Here is a 22,006-nt window from a genome sequence, read left to right as displayed (position 1 = left end):
GTGTGGCTTGTGGAGGCTGAAAGGCCAGAAGAGGCCCTGTCTGCAGAGTCCATCTCTGAGTTATGGCCTCCGTCAGGTATTAATAAAACCTGCCGGGGGAGGTGCCCTATCCGACATTGGGGTGCAGGCACTGACTCGGGCCCGCTCGCCCCATCCTGCCTGGTATCATGTGGCAGGAACACTCTGGAGCCATCTGCTGGGTTTGGGATCACAAGTCTAACATCCTAGAAAGGGCTCCTTAAGCCCTGCCCCCTGGAGGGGGCCAGCTGTGGTCAGGTGGGATGGTCAGCCTAGGGCCAGCCTTGGGGTGGGGGGCTGAACCGTCCACCTGATGAGTTTAACTCAGAGAACGAAGCGGCAGGTCCTGGCATCTTGGGGGCAGCTGGCTTTGGCAGAAGGAACAGAACAGCTCAGAAGGAAAGAATGCACCGTATTTTCATTAAGGAATTTATTTCTCTTAAAAAAACAAAACAAAACAACAGTGGTTTGATCTAAATACAGCAGCACTGTGACATATTCGAGGAAACATACAAAGATTCAGAGCAACAGGAGAACAAAAGCCGGTATCTTCAGGAACAACCTCCAAAGTGGAACTATTTTTATTCATCATTGTTAAAATTTCCCTGAAAAAAAAAAAACAAAAGAAAACCTTTGGATACTAGAAGGATTATTATTTTCACACTACCAACAGCCGCGAAGCTCTTCTAATTGAGAACACTTGCTTCTGATCTATTACAAAAATGACTTAGTGATGGACTGGGGCAAGACGTCTAGATTCTTCTTTTGGGGTGTGTCTTTCCCTCCGAAGGAGAGCTAGCGTTTCAAAAGTTTTAGCCACTGTCCACAGCGCAAACCTTTAAAGTTAGACCTGATGAGCACTCACTCCTGCTGGAGCTTGAAAAGCTAGGCTGGTTGGTTGTAGGTACAGAAGGGGCCTCGGGGGATGAAGTGTCACCATTGCGGTCTGTTGTGATCAGAAAGACGTGCGCTCTCTGCCATTCGTGACTCGCAGCCCTGCGCTTGGAGATGCACAAAGATTTCACATGCTTTCCGTACAAAGGCTGAAAGGTTAGGAGGTCCTACTTCAGAGCGTGGAGCTAGAGAACAGGGGACAACCAGAGGGGTTGCCCCCAGGTACATAAGCGCACAGCAAACTGAGAGGAGAGCCCAGTGTTACCCCGACTGGCATTCCCTCTTCATTTCTGGGGACTGTTGATGATCGACAAGGCCGCTGTTCCCCTTGGCCGAGGCCTAGGGTGCCAAGTTCAGGGTGCTGCGGGGCTGAGGTCTGGGTCAGCAGATTGCGTGAGAAAGTTGGTGGGAAATCTTTGAGGGAAGGGGGAGGACAGGGTGTGGAACGATGAGGAGCTTCCATGGTGAGCTGGTCACCTTGGAATAGCATGGACACCCCCTGCCTCTCGGAGGGCAGGCCCTCAACATCATCCGGGCTTGCTAGGTTCAAGGGCAAGCAGCTGCATCCCACTTGTGCCTTCAATGCCAAGGCCACATTCCCACACATGATCTCAGAACTCGCTGCCATTTGCCCCCACGGGCTGCCTGAGAAACGTGCGCATACCAGGCCCCACCGCTAGCTTCTGGGGAGCATGGCCTCCGAGACCGAGGCTCCCCTTTGCTAAGAGCAGTGCATGTCAGGACAGAAGCCCTCCTGGGCTGCTCAAGACAGAGCAACACTTGGCTACTGTGCCAGCCAGCTGCCCTTGCAAGAAGCCTCATGGTTTTCAAAGTGATGCTCAGGCCTAGAAGATCAGAGGACGAATTGTTGTGGGAGGTGGTGCCATCCTCCAGGAAGGTGGGGTTGGGTCTTTGTGATCTTAAGAGCGATATTATGGGAGAACCCCCCGCCAGGGGGCTTGAGAAACACTCCTGGGTCATGGTGATCATGGTAGAGAGACCACCCCCATCCCACAGGGTACAGCGGCTTGTCTCCTGAAAAGTGGAAGCAGAGACGCTTCTGTGTGACCTTGCATCTCACATCAAAGGCACAAAGTAAGCGAAGGTCTGGTGAGAAGAACGTCACGACTTGGAGGAAGAAAGGCTCTTCCGTGAAGAGCTCCAATGCAGTAAAAAGATTTAAATCCACTTGCTGTCCAAATATGACTCATCCTGGACAGGTGGATGGTAGGAAGTTTTCTTCTTAATTAAAAACAATCTTTTAAAAACCGCAGCTATAGAAAACAAGCCAGAGTAGAAGCTTGGGGCGGGGGTGGGGTGCAAGGTCGGGGCACCCAGGGGCAGGACCTGTGGGGACCCCGAGGGGAGGGGCTGACTTTCAGGCACTGTTCTAAATGAAGATGCCCCTTCTCTGTACAGAGCAATGGGCCTAAAGGAAGAGCAGGATTGCAAAGGCCAGCAAGTTTGACTCTGTGTCCTCTGGGCGCTTGGGGGCAGATAGTGACTGTGAAGGAAGACGCCTGTGATTCTAAGAGCCATGAAAAGCTCTGTGCTCTAAGCATCTCTGTTCTCACAACGTAGAAACCCACGGATTCATGTTTTCTTTCTTGCTCCTTGAGGATGCTTAATGCAAACCGACAGTACATTGGCTTTGAGGTGCAGAGACTGACTTCTGCACACCAGTCCGTTTGGAAAAGCTTGAGTCACTGTGAATGCGGCAAAATGAATGAAACTTCCGGACAGGAGGGTGGTGGAGTGGGCTGGTGACTATCCCAGCGGGATGACTGTCCCTCTTTTCATTAAGAAAGGAAGGTCAGTCAGAGCTCGAGGATCTTAAAATACTGGTCAAAGAGCTCCACTTCCTCAGCAAAAAATCAGTATGGCTGTTTGTATTCATCTTGTACTCAGCCCAGGAAAGGGAAGGGAAGCAGCCTTGGTTGGAGACATGAGCCAGTCTTGAAGAAAATAATAATGTGTATTAAAGGGATCTGAGGGAAGCCCAACTGTTTCCTGGCTCCTCTTTGCTTGTAAAATGGCCTCAAAATGGTCAGTTGCAAAGGTCAGGCGCCTGTCTAGCGCCCAGACCTAATGGCAAGGTTTGGGGAAGGAGCATGGGACCTACACACAAGGCGGACACACTGGCTTCTCTCTCTTCCTGAAACCTCAGGCTCCAAAGCTGCCCGGTCACCTAGAGAAGTAAGTTTGGGAGAATCAGAAGCCCCACGGGTGGCCTGAGGCCGTGGTTCTCACACTCTGGGGTGCAGTAGAATGACCTGGCAAGCTTTTTGAAGAAGCGGGTTCCTGGACCTACCCCCTGAGAACCCCGTTCTGCGAGTTTGGGGTGGAGCCCGGAATCTGTATTTTGATGGGAGACTTCGCTGCAGGAAGTACAGGGCCCACACCGGGATAAACCCGGGTAGCTGCCTGGTAGCTGAGACCGGGTCTGACTGAGGCCAACCGCGCAGGCAGGAGAGAGTGGGAGGTTGACCTCTCATCCAATCTGGGAGGGGAAGCAAAGGAGCATTTGCTCCTTGTCATCTTGTGAAGGCAGCAGGGGAAGGCAACCTGGGGCTGGATGGCCAGGATCAAAGGACCTTTTAGAGGCCCTGGGCTGGCAAAGCCACCAAGTCCTCCTGGGGCTGCTTGTGCCTGGAGATTTGAGACACCCAGTTAACACATGCCTCTGCCCTCCCTCACCCAGAAGGGACGGTGGGTCCTGAGCTTCTTTGGTGGCCCATTTGCTTGGAGAACCAACCACATCCATCCATCCATCCATGTCACCTGGGCCAATGAATTTATGGGGGCCCTCGAAGCTCTCAAGACCCTCTGATCCCGTATATACTCAAGGGATGTGCCTGGAGGCCCTGGGCAAGCCACTCTCCCCTCTACAAACCCAAGACCTCTGCCCCTGATGCTTCCATGGGCCGGAAGGGCTTGGGACTCTTGGGGTTCCATGACTACTTATCCTTGCTATGTGTCTCTTTAAAAATAGAATAATCCCCAAATGCAAGACTCTTGAAAACATACTGGCTCCAGAAGTCAGAACCTGCTCAGAAAGAAAGAGGCCTAGACATCATTGTGCTGAAGACTCTCAGCTCCAAGCACTGGCTGCCTTCCAGAAGGAAGAGGAGGCCGAGGCCGAGGCAATGGTGGCATCGTGCGCCCCCAAAGGGAAAGTGCACGTCTTGATGGAGCAGAGCTCAGGTGATTCCATGCACCCAACGGAAGATATTCTGGCTGGGGGTGATGTCCCAGTGTTATTTAATTCAGATGGTTACAAGCCAACAGAATGAGGGTGCCAATGGGAGGAAAAGCTTATAGAGATGGATACAACCAATCCTTTAAAGGTGAAGTGTGGATCATTTTCTACATTTAATAAAAACATTTTCTCATTTGAGGCTCTGGAAGTCTTGAGTCACATTTTTTCATTGTTGTTGTAAATCCCCCCCCTCCCACCAACCCCCCTCTAAAATGTCTTAAAACACATGGCTTAACAGTGGCTGCACAGAAAATATACACCCTCAAAGTCTGACTTTCTTTTAAATACAAATATACAAAATGTAAACTGAGACAATAGAGAAATTTACAAAACTTTTCTTTAAAAATAATAAAGACAAAATTCAGTTCTAGTTATTAGGATGCTATTAAAATACGTGCAAGTTGTTGTATCCGACTGGATTTCTATTGCAATGTTCGCCAGAGACATGTCCAATCCATCTCGGCTCGAGGGCCGCCTCCGAACACAGACCTGAGTGGAAATCTCTTTGGGGAACTGGGAGGCTCCCGGTCTCAGGGGTGGGCGGCCTCCTTCCCCGGCTCCTGGAGGGCTTCCCCACCCACCCGCCGAGGTGGGAGCTCCTCCGGTCACAAGTCCGCTTCTAAGAAGGGTCCAGGCTGGTCCCACCGTGGACTTCAGGCCAGAGCTGCAACTAGCTGCTTCCGGTGGAGTTTGAACTCACGTGGTTGGAATTGATGTGGTGGTTAAAACTGGTCTTGGAATTGGGTGAACTCTTGGAATTGTTCTGATGCTGGGAGGGTGGGTGAGCAGAGAGGAGAGAAGGCGAGAGAGCAAGTCAGTCACTGCAGAGTCAGGCCCTGGGGCCCTTGCCTCATGGGGGCCTCGGAACCTGAGCCAGAGAAGTGCTTGGGTGACCAGCCCTCCCTCTTGCTTTCTGCTGCTTCTGTTTCCCCCCCGCAGGCCGAGGTTCACAGAGCACCCTGCGGGTGGAGGGCTTCTCCTGGTGCCTGGGAGAAGCTATGGAATTCACAGAAGCCCAAGGCAGGGAGGAGGCGGTCCCTCTGTATTAATATGTCCATGGTTAGACCTGCTGGCCTGGAGTTAGGCTGCCGGCTCAAACCCTAAATGTGCCACTTCTTAGCTGAGTGACCTTCAGCAAGTGTCTGACTCCCTTGGTTGCCTGGCCTTTGTAAGGTGGGGTAGGAGCCACGTGTGCCCGGGGCTGTTGGAGAAAGGAAACTAGGCTGTGTATACAAAGGGCTCTCTGGGCTGCCCGGCTCCAGAACCATGAGCTGCTCATCCTCAGTCCCCCGGCAGTCTCTCAGCACCCCATCCCAGGAGAAGAGAGATCCGGGTGTCTGCTGCCCCAGTTGGTGGTGTTTTAGGCTTGTGCTGAGGCCACTGTTCTCCACCTCACTAAGTCCTCTTCCCACCCGGGGCAGCGAGCATCTCCATCCTGCATTTTCTGGTGGGCAAACAGAGGCTGGGAGAGGGTCAGTGAGCCGCCGCCCAACCGAGAAGGGGTCAGGGCTAGATTTGAACTCAAGACCGTGAGCTTCCATAGCAAACACCTGTCCCAGAATCCGGGGCTGTCCTGGGGTGCTTGTCCATGTCAGAGATGGGGGTCCTGGGGACACATTTGACCAACACAAGGGAGTGGATGCTACTGCCATCTACTGGCTGGAGGCCAAGGGTGCTGCTAAACCCCTGAAGGCATCGGACAGGCCAACAACAAAGAATAAACCCAACTCATCAACAGTGCTGAGGCTGAGGAACCCTGACAGAGGGTCAACTTTGGGTGTGCCCCTCCGCTCTGGGGACCCCATCAACCAGTGGGTTTCAAGGCACTTCGCACAGGCTGCCTGTCCTTCCAGGCTGCAGCTGCAACCTCCCCGTCTCCCCAGCCCGCAAGTAGGTCTCAGTCCTATGGAAGGGTCAGGCCTGGGGTTCCCGGAGCTGAGACCAGGGCATCCAGGTTGGGCTGGGGGCGAGGGTCTCACCTGACGCTTGAAGAGCCTCTGGAGCAGCCCTTTCTTTGGCGGTTCCGGAGGGTGGCTTCGGTTCAGGTCCGCTGAGAGGGTACCGTGGGGTCCGAACACGTTCAGCTCCTTAAAGCACTCTGTCTCTATCATCTGGGGAAGCGGTCAAAACACAGGCGGGGCGAGGGGCTGTCCAGGTCATCCCGGGGAGACAGGCAGCCCAGCAGCCTGGCTGCGGGCGGCATGGTCCCGAGCCTGGTCCTGCCAGGCCCTCCACTCGCCTGGGCTGAGACCCCGACAGCCTCCCGCCTGCCCACTGCCTCTCCCGGACCGCCTGGCGAGCCGCCCTCACTCAGAAGACAGAAGCAGGGCACAGAGGGTGGGATGGAGGTGCTCATCTTCCAGCCGCCCTCAGCTCCTTCTCCACCCGTGTTCTGGACCGCCCCGCTCCAGGGCTGCAGGCTGACCGCCCCATCATTTCTATCTCACGCGAACCAGCTCGGACTGGGCTCCATCCCCCAGTGTGCAGTGGGATAACGGGAGCACTTTGTTGGCTCACCCGCCACTAAGATCCCCAAAGGAGGGATGCGATTTTGCCTGCTGCTGCATCTTCAGTCCTCAGATAACTGCCCCAACTCCATCATCCCCCTCGGGCCTCCAGCTGCTGCCCCGTTTCCCAGCCACGCTTCTCCAGAGTCATCCGGGCAGGCCTCCTCTCCCTGCTCCACCAGCTCCTGACCTGGCACCACACCATGCCCCAGTCTGCCCACCAGGACGCCCCCCCTCCTCGCCGACCCTTTCTGCCCTCAGAGCAGCCCCGCCCCCGCTTTGGGGTGAAGCCGAGGACCCCACCGTGCTCACCTCGCTTTGCCACGGGATGGGCACGGAGCCCGTGGAGAACTTGGAGTAGAAGTCGTCGTCCGTGTGGTCCAGGTTGACGCCCTTCACGGTGGAGAACTGCTCGATGTCCAACACGTCCTTGCAGTACACGGCCCGGGGCTGGGGAGGGAGGGATTTGAATGGGGGGGGCAGGGGTGGTCTCCCAGGGCCTCCCCCCCTCCCTGGGAACCTGGCTGCCCTGGCTCAGAGGGACCAAGGGGCCCCCAGTTGGGATGATGAGAACTCAAGCCCCTTCCTGCCATCACTGACCCACAGGCTATGATGGGGGATGTCCCAGGAGGACCGCTCTGGCCCTTCCCACATCAGAGGCCAGTCGGGGGGTGGTGGGTCACCATGCAGGCTTGTCTTCCACACACAGACCTGGCCTGGGGTCCCAACTGTGGTGCTTAGGCACTTTGGGAAAGTCATATTAACCCCTGGAGGCCTCAGTTTCCTCGCCTGCAAAATGGGGACAATCGAGGCACTGGGCCATGAGGCTGCCGTCAGTGCTGCTATGGACCTGATGCTGTAACCCTGGTGATCTCTTTCATCTCACTTGTCCACCAAACATGCTCTGGGGCTGCAGTTCAGGGACTCAGAGAGACAAACCTGGGCCCTGCCCTCTGGGAGTTCAAGGTTGGTGGGGGAGGGCTCCCAGAGGTTCTGGGAGCCTGGGAATCTGGAAATGAAAACTTCATTGAGGTGATGAAGACCCCCCCAGACCAGGCAATGCTCTGCTACTGGCAGACTGGAGCCACCCCCTGGCCACAGGGCTCAGCCCCTGGTCCAGGGCCCCGCACAGATGTTTAGCAAAGTCGAAGGTCGTAAACCAGTGCACGGGCTCAATCCAGGCTGGGGAGCTACTCACATCTGGAATAAAGGGGGGATCCAACATCCCGGCCTCTAAGCGCTTGAAATTCATGTTCCTGAAGAAGGAGTGTCTCTTGACCTCCGTGGCCCCTTCCTCCTGGCAGCCCAGCCTCTGCTTCGCATCTTTGGTGAGCAGCTGCGACAGGAGAGCCCCATGAGGACTTGCCTGGCGGGGGGTGGGAGGGGCCTTTCCTCCTGCCCAGAGGCCCAAGGGGCAGAGGGGCTTTGGAGAGCCTGTGATCACCTCCCTTTCACACAAGAATCTCCGAGCCATCCCCTGCCAAGACATCCCTTCTTTCCCATCCACCAGGCCTGGGCCACCCCAGGTTCCCATCAGACACTGCTCTACCCTGATTCAGAGGATCTCCTGAACTGCAGGGTACTTTGTGGTCCCAGGATCCCAGCGTGCTCAGATGCCTGGAACCGTCAGGAGAGCAGGAGTCCTGTCTGATTCTGCCCACAACTGCATGGCCTGTGCCTGGTGCGTACCTGGCACCCACTAATGTGTGCGGAACTGGCATCCCCTCTTCTGCTCCAGCTAAGCTACAAAGGGCAAAGACTGGTCTGTGGGCTCTCCCATTCTTTCACTCGATTCCTAGGTACATGGCAGACTTGTACATTAGGTGCCGAGAGACGGGATGCTGAGGGTCTGGCCTCAGCAAAGTCATGTTAAGAGGACCCATCAGGGCAAGGCAGATACGACACCACGGTGGTGGAGGAAATGAGAACTGGCTGCTAGCTGAGGGATCAGGAGGTGGTCTGGGGAGGGGGCGTCTGAGACAGGCTTTCAAAGGGGGCAGAAGGCACTGGAGGGACCTGTGACAGTGTAAGCAGGGCGAGCTTGGAGAACACTCATCTTTGAGTCTGAGGGAAGGACGGGGGTGAGAGAGATGGGTCAGAGTCAAGAGGACCAGCTGGGGAGGAGTGATGGAGGGTCCTGAAGGCCAGGTCTGGAGGTGGGATTTTAACACAGACATAGTGGGGAGCCAAGGATGGAAGAAGGTCCTCATCACAAACAAAAGGCAGGATGGAAGGTTAATAGGAGAGGAAGGGGCTGCAGGGACAGACACAGGACCAGACGGGAGGAACATGTGAATGAAAGATGGGGAGCGGGGAGGAGGAAGGGGCGGGGAGGGGCGGGCCACAGCTGAAGATGAGGCGGGGGGCCCCCCCACATGACTGCAGGGTCAGCTCCCTCCCCTGCCCCAGGGTCCCTGCCTGCTCTCCTGCCCGCCACACTGAGCACTCCCCCGAGGACACAGCTGGAATCTAAGTGTCTGCTTCAAGACTGAAATCAAAGTGGGCGGCCAGCACCTTGGAGGGAGTCCAGCCCTTTCTTTTACCAGCGTCCTGGTGCCCTCTGCACATGCTCATTCTTAGAGGCAGGGGGCCTCCTGAGGTCCACGGTCTGGAGGGGAGACTTGCTGGGACTGCTCCCCTCAAAACTAAGGAGTGAAAGCTGACAGTGGGGCAAGCCTTGAAGGGACGGAGCCAAGAGCTAGCTGCTCACAATGTCGCCCGACTCGGTCTACCGACCCCGCCCCCTCCCCCCCCCCCCCCCCCAGCGGGCTTGGCCCCGTGGACTGGTGGCTCAAGGCCACTCCTGCTCTTCTTCTGGGCTCTGCTTGTCTCCGAGAAATCTCTGGGCTGCAGGCCCCAGAAGCTGCAGGGGCTGGCCAGGCAGATGACACAGTGAGGGTAGAAGCTGAGGGCTGGGCTGCGTGGGCCATGCCAGGCTGTCCCTCAGCTCCTGCCAGGCCGGAATGTTGGCAGGTGTCCGGGGCTTCTGCTTTTTGCAAAAGAGGCCAGAAAATCCAGGTTTTTATGTGATTTTGCCCCATTTAAAAATCTTGGCAATTAACCCACTATTCACTTTTTTCTAAAACACTGTTCAGCTAAAATAAACACCCACCTATGTGCTGCCTGTTTGCAGCCTGGGCATCAGGTCAAGAGTTTACAAATATTATATCAGGTATAAACCAGGAGAAGCAAGAGAGAGAGAGGTGTGAGCTGAGGGGGATGGGGCAGGCAGAGAGGGCTTCCTGGAGGAGGATGACTAGAGATGGGCTGGAAGGATGGGTGAGACTGAGAGGGATACAGGGCCATGGGGAAGGACCAGTGCTAGGACTCAGCAGGGGCCTAATAAAGGTGGGGGCTGAGGTCTGGGCTTAGGGACTGGACCCAGGAGACAGGACAATGAGAGGCATGCACTCCTGGACCACAGGGGCAGGGGAGGTGGTCTTGTGACTGCCCAGGTGGAATGGGGGCTGCGGACTGACTTTATTGCTGTTTGTAGAAAAGTCTTCCTCAGTAGGCAGGGCTGGAGCGGCCCAGGACCTCTGTGGTCTCCTTACGATCAGGCCCTGCTATGTCCTGGGCCTGGTGTCCCTTGGTGGTGACAGGGCGAGCCTGGCTGCCAGACCAGATGGGTTGAGGTTAAGGGCATGGAAGAAGTCCTAGATCAGAATTCCAAGACCTCAGGGTCATTTGCAAGGAGGCAGAGCAAGACCAGAGGCCACCAGAGGTTCTTCTAGCTGAGAAAGACGAGGGGACCTTGCTTTTGACATTTGCACCTGTGAGCCCAGGTTCGCCTGGAGACCCAGGCTCAGCTGCCGCCTTCCCTGTAGTGGCCACCAGGGGGCAGCAGAGGAACGGCAGTGCCCCAGAGCCGATGACCGTGGGCAGGGGGCTCTCTGTGCCTCTCTGTCCTCCCAGCGGGTCCCCTGTTGCTCTTAGGGTCTCTCAAGAACTGCTTCTCTGAATTCCTGACCTATTTGATGATGCGCTGACCTTCTGTCCCCCACTCAGTTAGGTCCCCGTGGATAGGTACCTGGTTGCAACATCAACCAAGTGTTGTTGGCTCCCCTTTTGACCCCCCCGGTTTTCAACCATCCCTGTAGGGTACCCCACACTTCCATGTACCTGCCTTTTGCTGCCTTGCTCCTCTTGCCCCTCTATCCCAGCTCCGGCTGCCGTGACTACCTGTTTCCTTGGAGGCCGCCCAGCTGCAGGCTGGCCCAGGCATGTGGTCCGGGCATGTGTTTGCTTGTGTACACGCCATGCCTCCCTCACGGTCTCTCACACACGCAAATGGCAGATCTATGGTTCCTCTTTGGAAGTGGTCAGATGGCAGCTCTGGACCAAATCCTTCTCCCTGTGCCTCTGTGACGTCAGGCTGAGGCTGGTGAGAGGAAGTGGTCAGGCAGCGGGTGGCCGGCTCCAGGAGGGCGGCCTTCTGGGGGCGGGAACTAGGCCACATGGCTCCGGGGCCCCTAGCAGTGCAGCCTCGGGTTTTCTAGAAGCAGAAACTTCGCTACTTGTCATCAGTTTCCCAGGCTTGCCTTTCCCTGGACTCCGGCCTGGTTGTTGACGTTCACATTTCAGACCCCGAGGGTCAGATCCCTGTCTTGCTGTTCTAGTTGCAGAGCAGAGGAAGGGACCTGGGGGCTCCCAGGTGCCAAGCATTGGGCGCTCAGGCCCTTCCTGGCCCCGCATGGCTGGCATTACAGGGCATCTGCCAGCACAGCAGTACTGAAGCCAGAGGGAAGAGGGCCCTGGGGGGCACAGGTGGGACTTGGGAGCCAGAGAGCCTGGCAGGGAAGGAAGCGGGCCCACCGGAACTGAGGAGAAGGGCCTCGGTCCAGGGCCGGACTCTCTCCAGCTTCACTTTGAGGTCCTGCCACCCCCCTTCCTCTATTCAGCTTCCAGGCCCCCAGTCTGGCCCCTGCCCACCAGCCTGGCTAAAGGCCACACCCCGAGTGAGCTCTGTCTGGGGCCGGGTCAAATTCTCTATCCACGGACGCTGTCACTCAGGACCTCAGCAGGTGTGACCAACATTCCATGTAGTGGGTGGAAAACTTGATTAAATGATGTTCGAAGGCCAAGACTATCACCACTCACCGCCTGCAGCCCCTGGCCCCAGAGCAGCACCAGGGATCCAGAGCTGGACGGAACAGGAAGCCCAAGGTCAAGGGTAGGGGCTGTCCTGATGCCTTTGTATCTTGGAGACCAGCTGGGAGCATCCTCTTTCTCCCCCATGCTGACTTCCCCTCAGAGCTGGACATAAGGGTGTCTCCCCTTGCTCACCGCAGCCCCCCTCCCTTGTCACGGAGCCTCCCTGCCCCACCCCAGGCTCCCTCCTGGAAGTGTCTGACAACCACCCCAGCTCACAGACCCGGTGGCTTCATCGTCCACACCCTAGCATGCCCTGCCCCTGCTCCCATCTGCCTGCTGGCTGTTCTTGGCTAGGGGCCGGGAGGGGAGCCGGCATTGCACACTGGGCCTGGGGCCATGTCTGGCTCACCAGGAGCTCACCATTTTGCAGATGGACTTGGCCTCCTCGGAGAACTTGTGCGAGTACACCTCCTCCGTCTCCAACACCCGGCGGTCCACCTCCTCCCTCTTCACCTTCTCCTTGCGGCCGCGGAAGGGCGACTGGCCCTCGATCATCTCGTAGATGAGGCAGCCCAGACCCCAGTAGTCAGGGCTCAGGCCGTACCTCTGGTTGTTCAGGACCTCTGGAGCTGGGGGCAGAGCAGGAGACCCAGGGGAGGTGAGAGACAGCTGGTGGTGGGTCAGAGCCAGGCACGTGGGGCCAGGACTGGGATGCTAATGGGGCCTCAGGACGTCCTGCAACCAGGAGTGATGGTACTGCTCACAGGAGGCCTGGGGCTCCATAGCTGGGATCCCTTCCCACTGCTGACTCCTGCCCACCAACTGCTAGAAATACCTCCTCTTCCAGGGAGCCTGCCTTGGTTGCTCTTCTCTGCACTCCCAAAGGACTCTGACTGTGGCTTCAGACGCCTGACCATGGTGGATGAAAACAACCCGTTCCCTTGACATCTCCCCCACTAGACTGTGAGCCCCCTCATTCCCTGCTGTTCCTGGTAACAGGTACAATGCCTGGCATACAGTAGGTGTTGCACACATATTCGTTTCAATGAATGAAAGTGTGTCTACCCAAAGTAAAGATGATTTTAAATGTATCTGGAATTCCAGCAACGTCTCACTATGACTTCCCTAACACTTTGATTAAATGGATTATAGATTCACCAGAGAAGTGCAAGAGAAGATAGGCAGGCCACATACATCCAGGAAGGCAAATGTATCCACATGGGTGCAGACACTGTGCACGAGAAGATGACACAGATGCCCAAGCAGGCACACACAGCGTACACAGATGGATTTATCTATCCATCACTCACCCATCCATCCACCCATCATGCATCCATCCACCCATCATGCATCCATCCATCCATCCACCCATCATCCATCCATCCACCCATCATCCATCACTCACCCATCCATCCATCACCCATCCATCCATCTATCATCTATCCATCCATCCATCACCCATCCATCCATCATCTTTCCATCACTCACCCATCCACCCATCATCCATCCATCCATCCCATCCATCCATCATCTATCCATCCACCCATCATCCATCCACCCATCACCCATCCATCCATCCATCACCCATCCATCCCATCCATCCATCATCTATCCATCCATCCATCATCTATCCATCCATTCATCATCTATTCATCCATTTATTAACCCAGTCATCCATCATCCATCCATTATCTATCACCTATCGATCATCTATGCATCCACCCATCCGTATGCATTCACATAGGTATATATACCTCCTACATACACATAGACACATACCCCATGGGTCCCCCAATACCATGAAATCTGATAAGGACCCTCTGACACCAGAGTCCAGAACCCTGAGCGTGTGCTGCTGGCATGAGCCCAGAGGAGGACAACAGTGTCCCTGTTTCTTGGAGCTTTCTTGAGTCCCCTGCCTCCTGGGGTGAGCAGGTGGATGTGTGTGAGGTATACAGGAAGATGCCTGAGGAATATCCCTATTTGGAAGGCAGACCCCAGGGGACCAGTGTAGCTCCAGGGCAACCGTCTCTGAGAAGGCTCAGGGGACACGGGGCAGGAGCCAAGGCTGGTCCCTGCTTACAACGGGGCTTTGTGACACAGTAGGTGGCGTGCTCCTTTCCTTTCTGGGCCCTTCCTAATGACCTCCCCTCCTTGAGGTCACTCTGAAAGGCTGTCTGTCAATTCACCGGACCCCTACTTCACCCACACCCCAGGCAACTGTGTGTGTCAGCTCTGAAACTGCCCTGGGAGGGCTTTGGCTTTGAGACACAGGTGGGGCTGGGGGTGGGGGCTGCAGAACTCAGTGTAGTCAAGACACCTTGGGGCCCCAACACGTCCCCGACCCTGGCTACAACTTCCCGCCTCCCACGTGACTACTTCGGCAAATTACACAAACAGGCCAGTGGCTCCAAGGGCCCAGCCCGGGGAGGAGCTATCCCATACTCACCCATGTAGCCAACGGTGCCCACCCGGCCGCGGATCAGGTCTCCCTCGGGGATCTTCACGGCCAGGCCCAGGTCCGAGATCCTGATGTGGCCTGATGGGGGACAGCAGGGTCAGTAGGTCCCTGGGATGGCCCTGTGGACATCTGGTCCACCCTGGGCAGGACCCTAGACTTGCCACGGGGCCCTCGCTTTTCATTTGTCCCAAGAAGAGTGGTACCCAGTTGGCCATGCAGGGTGACTGTGGACCATCGCGAGAGTCAGGTGTCAGAGGTCAGGAGTAAATTATTACTTTTAGGGAGAAAAACATAGAGATGCAATAGGACCCCTGCATTCGGCTGGAAGATGGCGGACCAGCCTCATAAAATGCCCTAAGGGGCTTCTTGGGAGGCTAACATCACAAAGTTTAAGATGCCTTGGCCCAATTCTGGGATTGCTTCATGGGAAAATGTGAGATTCTCCTGACATTTTGCAACAATTTGCTTAACAGGAAAAATCACAAAGCAACTTGGGAAGCAACTCCCTGTTCTGCCTTGTTGGTCTTTGGGGTTGCTTGTTTTGTTTCCCTTTGGAGAACCTGCTGCCCAGACCAGCAGAGACTGGGAGGTGGCATTGGAGCTCCCAGGCCAGAACTGACCCCCAGAAGCCAGAGACGACCCCGTGCTGAGAGTGTGCCTTGGCACTGTCTCTTCCAGCAGCCCACTTGGAAGGGTCATGGCCTCATCTGACCCTGCAGGAAGGAACACTGACGCCCCTCCCCAGACTGGACTTCAACGAGGCCCAAAGCAGGGAGCCCCCCAAGAGGCTGGAGCTGAGTGAAGCCCGCTGGCTCGGTGGCCCCCCGATGAAGGCAGGAATGGTGCTAGGGGAGAGAGCATGCAGATTCAAGACGTCGGATGATAGATTGGTGGTAGGCACGGTTCTGAGTTCCCTGGGGGCTCTGGGCGCATACACAGAGGGGCAGTGGACCCTGAGCCCTCTGCCCGACAGCATCCCACTCAAACCTCTTCTCCAGGTCTTCTCCCTCCCCTTCCCTCCCCTTGGCCTGGGACTTGCTGGCAGGGAGACCTACTTTCAGGTCTCCACTCCCCACTGATTTTTGTGGGTGGCCTTGGTGAGTAGGCTTCTCTGAGCCTCAATCTTATCATCTGTAAAATGGGCACACGGTCAACTGGCCCTGCTCCCTCTGTAAAGATGGGACAATTTAGTTAGATAGAAGATGCGACAACACTTTCCCAGGTGTGAGTCTAAATAATCGTGAGGGGCTCCTGTGGTGGCTTTGTTATCCATGTGTGTGTGCACAAACACACCTGAAAATAACAATGATGACAGACAAGTAATAACACCTAACATGTCATGGCTGGCTTCCCTGGTGGCTCAGATGGTAAAGAGGCCAGCTGCAATGCAGGAGTTCAATCCCTGGGTCAGGAAGATCCCTTGGAGGAGGAAATGGCAGCCCACTCCAGTAGTCTTGCCTGGAGAATCCCACGGACAGAGGAGGTTGGTGGGCTACAGTCCATGGGGTCGCATAGAGTCGACAGGACTGAGCGACTAAGCCCGCACACACAGTTGATAAAACAACTTATCAAGGTATCTCGTCAGAACCTCAGCACCACCCTCCACCATCTGAAGCAGGCAGGGCAAGGCCCACTGTTTCCATTTCACAGACTAGAAAGATGAGGTGAGGGAAGCTGTGTGAGAACTAAATGTCTGCCCAGAGTCTCTGGAACCCTCGACTCCTCACTCAGTGCTGGCTCCCTTTCTCTCCCTGTCCTCCACCGGCCGCTGAGCCACATCCTTCTTCACCAAGTAGGATCTGTGTCCACACCCTCTGCCCTCCCGAGGACCCAGGGTCAGCATCTCTGAGTCTCTGTTGGAAGCCTCCCGCTCAATTTGGCTTGTGACGCTCAGCTACAGAGCTGGGAACGGATCCCCGGGGCCGCTGCCTGACTTACCGTAATCGTCTAACAGGATATTTTCGGGTTTCAAATCTCTGAAAGGGAAAGATCACCAGCATGTGAGTGTGAGTGTTCTGGGTGGCAAGGTCACATCAGCATCTGTTGTGGACCCCCTTGAGCTACTCAGGCCTGAGTGGTCCCTCCCCAGCTCTGGGCTCAGGAGGTCTGGTCTCTCTCTGGGTCAAGACCATCTTGGGCTCACTTCTCTCCCCCTGGTATTAATTTAAAACAAATGCTGCTGTTTGCCATAGGTATCCTCTAGACTCTGGAGAGTGACTGAAAAGGTTAGGCAAAGGCTAGTCCGTGCACTAAGGGTCCCCGGGGCTGGGAGGTGACAGACCACTCCCGGGATGGGAAGACCTCGAGGTCTCCGGATGCCCTGAAGGCAAGAGCCAGGCCTGGTAATGAAGGGAGAGCAGTTACTGAGGACAAAACCCCCACTGGAGAATTGGGTCAGAGAATTGTAAGGGACAGAATGGTAACCTCCAGGACAAAGACTCCCTTTGGGATGGGGCCCCCGGGAGCCTGGCACTTTCCCCAGCTCCAGCTGAGCCACAGCCTAGGAGAAAGCACAGTCATCAGGCACAGCTGTAGACGCAACCACCTCCTCCAGTCCCCAAGGTCTCTCTTCTCTTTACAAGACATGGTCATGCTCATGAGAAAGAGAACCTTTCCACTGTAACGGGGAGAGGCAGCAGAAGTGTCTGGTTTTATTAATAAAAGCTCTTCTCCGTGAATTAAAGAATAACCAAAGGACACCCTAGTGTGCAACTCGGGTAAGCCATTGCACAGATGCCACACATGGCATCTGGATTGAAGATTTGGTTCTCAACCAACTGGCTTTGTTCATTAAACTGAGGGCAGCTGTCCTCATGGGGAGAGGTTCATGTGCCCACATCCAGTGATGCAAGCTCACAAAGTGATAATTGGGGTCTGTATGTGATTACTTATTACAACATACTTCTGTTGCCATTGTTATTAATTTCCATGCTTTTGGTGTGCTAACCACTCCAAATAAGGGCAGGAGACCTCATTTCAATTAATCGGCCACCACCGACCACCAGGTTGGAAAGACAGCTGGCTAATGGGCACAGAACCCACACCCACAGAGAGGCTATGGCCAGTGGTCGGGCCAGGGAGGCACCGTGGTTCTCTTCCTTCCTAGTATTAATAGAAAGGCTAGAACTTGGAGGGATGCCTTTTTCTTTTTCTTTTTTTTAAGAGAAAAACAATCAAGAGGAGGATTCTTTTTTCAACCCTCAGGGAAAATTTTGTGACTCTCTTCTCACTTGAATGAAAACAGAACAAAAGCATAAATTGGGAGATGTGGGGGGCGGGGGGAGGGCATGTTATCAAGACCATTCCTCCTTATTTTCAAAGCCTTGGGCTCCCAAGATATTCTTAGCCAACAGCCCTGTGACAAAAGTCTTCAAACTGGGGTGTGTGTGCCCAGTGGGGGTGGGGGATGAAAGAGTCACCCATGCGCTGGGACTTCAAGAATATGCATTCCTAGATCTTTAGCATCATAATGCCTTGTCCTGGCATCTTATAGGATCTCCCCTCCCACCTGTCCTTTCTCAATAGCTCTTCTCCCAACTGACAGAAGAAAAGCAGGTTCCTCCCTACTCCTGCATATTGCTATGGTGCCCAGCTCCACGGGGTGAAACCTCCAGGGTCCCAATTAGAAGTGGGACCTACTAATCATAAGGGAAATTCAACAGAAGAAATTATTTTAACACTTAGAGCCTTATGGTCAGTGAGAATTTTTAAAAAATCTTATTTACATCCATATATTTCACAGTGGAATGCTGATCATTGACTTTTATGCAAAAAATATATTACAGTAAAATAATAGTCTCTGGGGGCCAAAGGAAGTAGAGAAGGATAGACAATTCCTCACCATCAAAGAGTTTTCATGCATTTTTTCTAGATGCATGATGGTGGACGTCAATTTGCTACAGCAATTAGATTCCACTGGATACCTTTAGATAGTGATGTCACGAGTTCAATTTAAAAATATTAGCCACTATTTTAACATCAATGGGCTATTTTAGGTGTCTACTTAGAACATATGAGGGCACAGAGATTTTTAAGATTCTTGTAGGAGGGCTGCGAGAAGAGTCTGAAGGCCACTGCTCACAGAAGCTGGACACCTGGTCCTGGGATGGGAGAGACCGGGGTTCATTCTGATGCCTGCTTCAGTGGGCATTCTGATGCCTACAGAAGTCCTGCAGGGGTTGGTTCTGGATCAGACCACCAGGCTCCATTGAGCTTCCTGGGCGCTGGGTGGGAAGGACCAGCGGCCCAACCTCATCAACTTTCAAGGAACACCTGGCTCCCCCAAGTGATCCCCCTCCCTTTCTCGGTTCCAGGGTGGGAGTCTGTCTGACTCAAGGGCAATGACCCGGCCTCAACTCGAGGGCAAGGATGAGCAACCAATTCAGAGCATGGAAGGGTTGGCCTCACTCGCTCAGGCTCAGATGGGGGGACCCGGGGTTGCCCGTTCACCTGTAGACAATGTTCTCATGGTGGAGGTCTTCCAGGCCGCACAGGATCTCTGCCGCGTAGAAAAGGGCGCGCTCCTCCTCGAAGCCGGGGTTCCCCATGTTGTAGATGTGGAACTTCAGGTCCCCGCCGTTCATGATGGTCAGGACCAAACACAGTGCATCCTTGGTCTCGTAGGCGTAGGCCAGGTTGACCTGGGAGCACAAGACAGCCATGCGGTGGGGTTCCAGGGACCCCCACAGCTGCTCCTCTTCCCCAGGGGCCCTTGAAGCTGGGTGGGAGGACTAGCGTGGGGAGCTGCAGCCGCTTCACACCACCCACTGCACCCCATCGCTGACTCTCCATCTAATTTGGAGGTTCCAGGCAAGAAAGCAGAGTCAGAAGGGGCAGCTGGCACCTTTCATGGGTCCCGACAGGACGGGGTCTGTTGCTTTCATGTCACAAAATCATGTGCGTGCATCAGGTGGTTAGAACTTCTGTCCTCTTTGGGCGTCCCCTTACAAAACCCGCCAGCTCTGGGGAATGCAGGCAGCCTGGGTGGATGGCGCCGCGTGCCATCAGGCACAACTGGTGGGGGTGTAACTGGGGGAAATGCACACGCTCTCTGACAGAGTGATTCCTCCGCCAGGAATTCATCTCCCAGACATCCCCACAGAAATACGCCAAAGGGATGCTGAAGGACGGATGGACCCGGGGCAGCCTTGTCTGTTGTGGTGCCTTCAAAACCAGAAGTGATTTCTCCCTGTGGCTGCACAGGTCACCGGGAGGAGGGGCGCTCTGCTTCACTTCCGGTCATGGGGGCGGGGGTGGGGAGGGGCCTCTGCTTCACTCCCGGCCACCTGGGGGTGGCGCTCTGCTTCACTTCCGGTCACGGGGGGGGGGTTCTGCTTCACTTTCGGTCACCTGGGGGGGGGGCTCTGCTTCACTTCTGGTCACCTGGAGGGGGCTCTGCTTCACTTCCGGTCACCTGGTGGGGCTCTGCTTCACTTCCGGTCACCTGGGGGGGCTCTGCTTCACTTCCGGTCACCTGGAGGGGGGGCTGTCCCTAGGCCCTGACACTCACCACAAACCGACTGTTGACCTTCTCCAGAATCTGCTTCTCATTCAGGGCCATGGACTCCCCTTTCCTCTTTTTGATCCTCTTCTTCTCCAAGCGTTTGCAGGCGTACATTTTACCCGTGGCCCGAACCTGGCAGGCACAGACCTGAGGGGGCAGAGAGAAGACAAGGGCACACAGCAGGTGAGTTCTGAGGCTCCCTCCAGGCCAGGATGGGGTGTCTCCACGGCTGGGAACCACGGCGGCCAAAGCCAGCTGTGCCCTGGCCTGTGGCTATCCCAGCCTCAGGACTCAGCAAGGCCTGGCCAAGATCTGGGTCTGGTGCCATCTCAGGTGAACCCAAGCCCTTGGAGGCGGAGAAGCAGCAATTTATACCAGTTTAGGTGGTGGCCAAGGCCGAAAGAACTGTTCCTCTCTCGGGGGACAACTAGATTTTCTCTGTCCCATGCTTCTAACCAGATGCAGCCGCTAATAACTGGGGACTCTGAAGCACCAGCTGCTGGTAGGAGAGGCTTATTTCGGGAGGCGGGGAAGTCATGGGAGACCCCTGGGAACTCTGACTGTATAATTTAGAGGAATGAGACCCAGGGCATTTGGATCTGGTCCTAGTTCTGCCCCTATTCAGCTGTGTGTCCTTGCCTGGGTTACCTAACCATTCTGAACGTCAGTTTTCCTCATCTCTAAAACAGGAATGACAAGGTTGGGGAAGATCAGGTTAAGTACAATGGTGCATATTAACAGCATGGCCGGGCCATACTTAGGCCCCTCATGTCCTCACTTCACCCTCCAAACACAATCAAGGACACACATTTCCCTCTGTAGACTTGAACCCTGCCTGAGGCTGGCTCCAAGAGCATCTTCATCCAGACACCCTCCTTCCCGTCCTCAGACACCGGTGACCTTCCCAAGGCCCCAGCCTCACCCGCCTTCTCCACCAGGGGGCGCGTGACCCAGCCATTTGCTCAGAAGCCCTGCTTCGGACACTTTTCAGGCCAATCCGGAAGGGACAGAAAAAGGTGTCAAGAGTGAAACTTTTCATGAATATGTTGATGTTCACTCACCTCCCCAAAGCCCCCTTTTCCTAGTACTCGGTACTGCCTGAAAGTGTTTTTGGTTACCGGTTGCCTGGAAGAAAAGCAAAAATCCAGCATGGGTCTCACAGCATTAAGATGCAGAATTAAGAAGAAAAAGACAAGGGCAGCATTGAGAGGAGCTGAGCGGGGCAAGGCACACACCTCCAAACCCCGCCCTGGGGACCCTCAGGAACCACCGCTGCAGACGCGACCCCCGAGCACTGGCTCGGGGCTGGGCGCCCTCGGCCCTGGACTGGAAGCAAAGAGCAGGAGGCTTGAAAAATGTGAGCAGAGGCTGCCTCACTGCACTTTCCCTGTGGTTCCCCTCTCTCTCCCAAATGCAAATCCTGCGGCTGCACTCAGAAGGAAGCTGTGTCCTCGGTGCAGGGAGAAGAGAGAGGGCCAGGAGTCAGGCTCGGTGTCCCACGGAGGCCAGGAAGGAAACCGCAGCCCTCCGTCCACACCTGCCTGGCGGAACAGCTTGCGCCTCCTGTCCCCAGGCGCCCGAGCTGTTCCTTCCTGCAGACGTGCCCTGGGAAGACGGGCCTCCTGGGAACAGAGAGACCGCTGGTCCCCACGTCCAGGCTGGTTACTCTCTCAACCAAGGACCGAGGGCATTGAACTCCCCTGAACCCCAGGACAGGAGGAGATCCTTTCTGCCAAAAGGTGTGTGTTTGTGTGCATGCTCTGTTGCTTCAGTCATGTTCAACTCTTTGCGGCCCTACGGATGGCACCCTGGACAGGCTTCCCTGTCCATGGGCTTTCCCAGGCAAGAACACTGCAATGGGTTGTCATTCCCTTCTCCAGGGGAACTTCTCGACCCTGAGATTGAACCTGCAACTCTTACGTCTCCTTCTTTGGCAGGTGGGTTCTTTACCACTAGCGCCACTGATATTTATGACTAATCACCTTATGTCTCTCAATTCCCCATTTTAATTAGCCAAAGCCATTTATAATGTCTAATGAGACAAACCTCCGATCTCGTGGGGCAAAGGTGGGGCTCATGGAGTAAATAAAGAAAGAAATAGCCACTTAGTTGCAGCAAAGGCCTCCACCTTGTAGATAGAGTGTGTTTTCTCATTGCTGGCCTGTTTGGCTGAGAAGAGTCAGGTTTTCCCCCCCTCTTTTTTTGGCTTTAATGAGGTATAATTGACAAAGAGTGTATAACTTGATGTTTTGATATATGTATACATTGTG

General features: G+C 55.1%; 1 protein-coding gene across 3 annotated transcripts in view; it reads right to left on the bottom strand.

The window, feature by feature from the left end:
* Positions 1-431: 431 nt before the first annotated feature.
* GRK5 (G protein-coupled receptor kinase 5) overlaps positions 432-22,006 on the bottom strand; it is a 225,651-nt gene continuing 204,076 nt past the window's right edge. For all 3 annotated transcript variants that reach the window (XM_043924897.1, XM_043924896.1, XM_043924898.1), the window contains 10 exons: positions 20,798-20,861; positions 19,743-19,883; positions 18,683-18,873; positions 16,172-16,209; positions 14,222-14,311; positions 12,193-12,401; positions 7,877-8,014; positions 6,991-7,128; positions 6,151-6,282; positions 432-4,940 (listed from right to left, as the gene is read on the bottom strand). In XM_043924897.1, the coding sequence (XP_043780832.1) occupies positions 4,842-4,940; positions 6,151-6,282; positions 6,991-7,128; positions 7,877-8,014; positions 12,193-12,401; positions 14,222-14,311; positions 16,172-16,209; positions 18,683-18,873; positions 19,743-19,883; positions 20,798-20,861 (1,240 nt within the window). In that variant the 3' untranslated portion in view covers positions 432-4,841. The remainder of the gene's footprint in view (positions 4,941-6,150; positions 6,283-6,990; positions 7,129-7,876; positions 8,015-12,192; positions 12,402-14,221; positions 14,312-16,171; positions 16,210-18,682; positions 18,874-19,742; positions 19,884-20,797; positions 20,862-22,006) is intronic.

The sequence above is a fragment of the Cervus elaphus genome, chromosome 15 (genome assembly GCF_910594005.1).
Source record: "Cervus elaphus chromosome 15, mCerEla1.1, whole genome shotgun sequence".
NCBI lineage: Eukaryota > Metazoa > Chordata > Mammalia > Artiodactyla > Cervidae > Cervus > Cervus elaphus.
The sequence above is the reverse complement of the archived record's forward strand: the minus strand, read 5'-3'. Positions and strand labels throughout refer to the sequence as shown.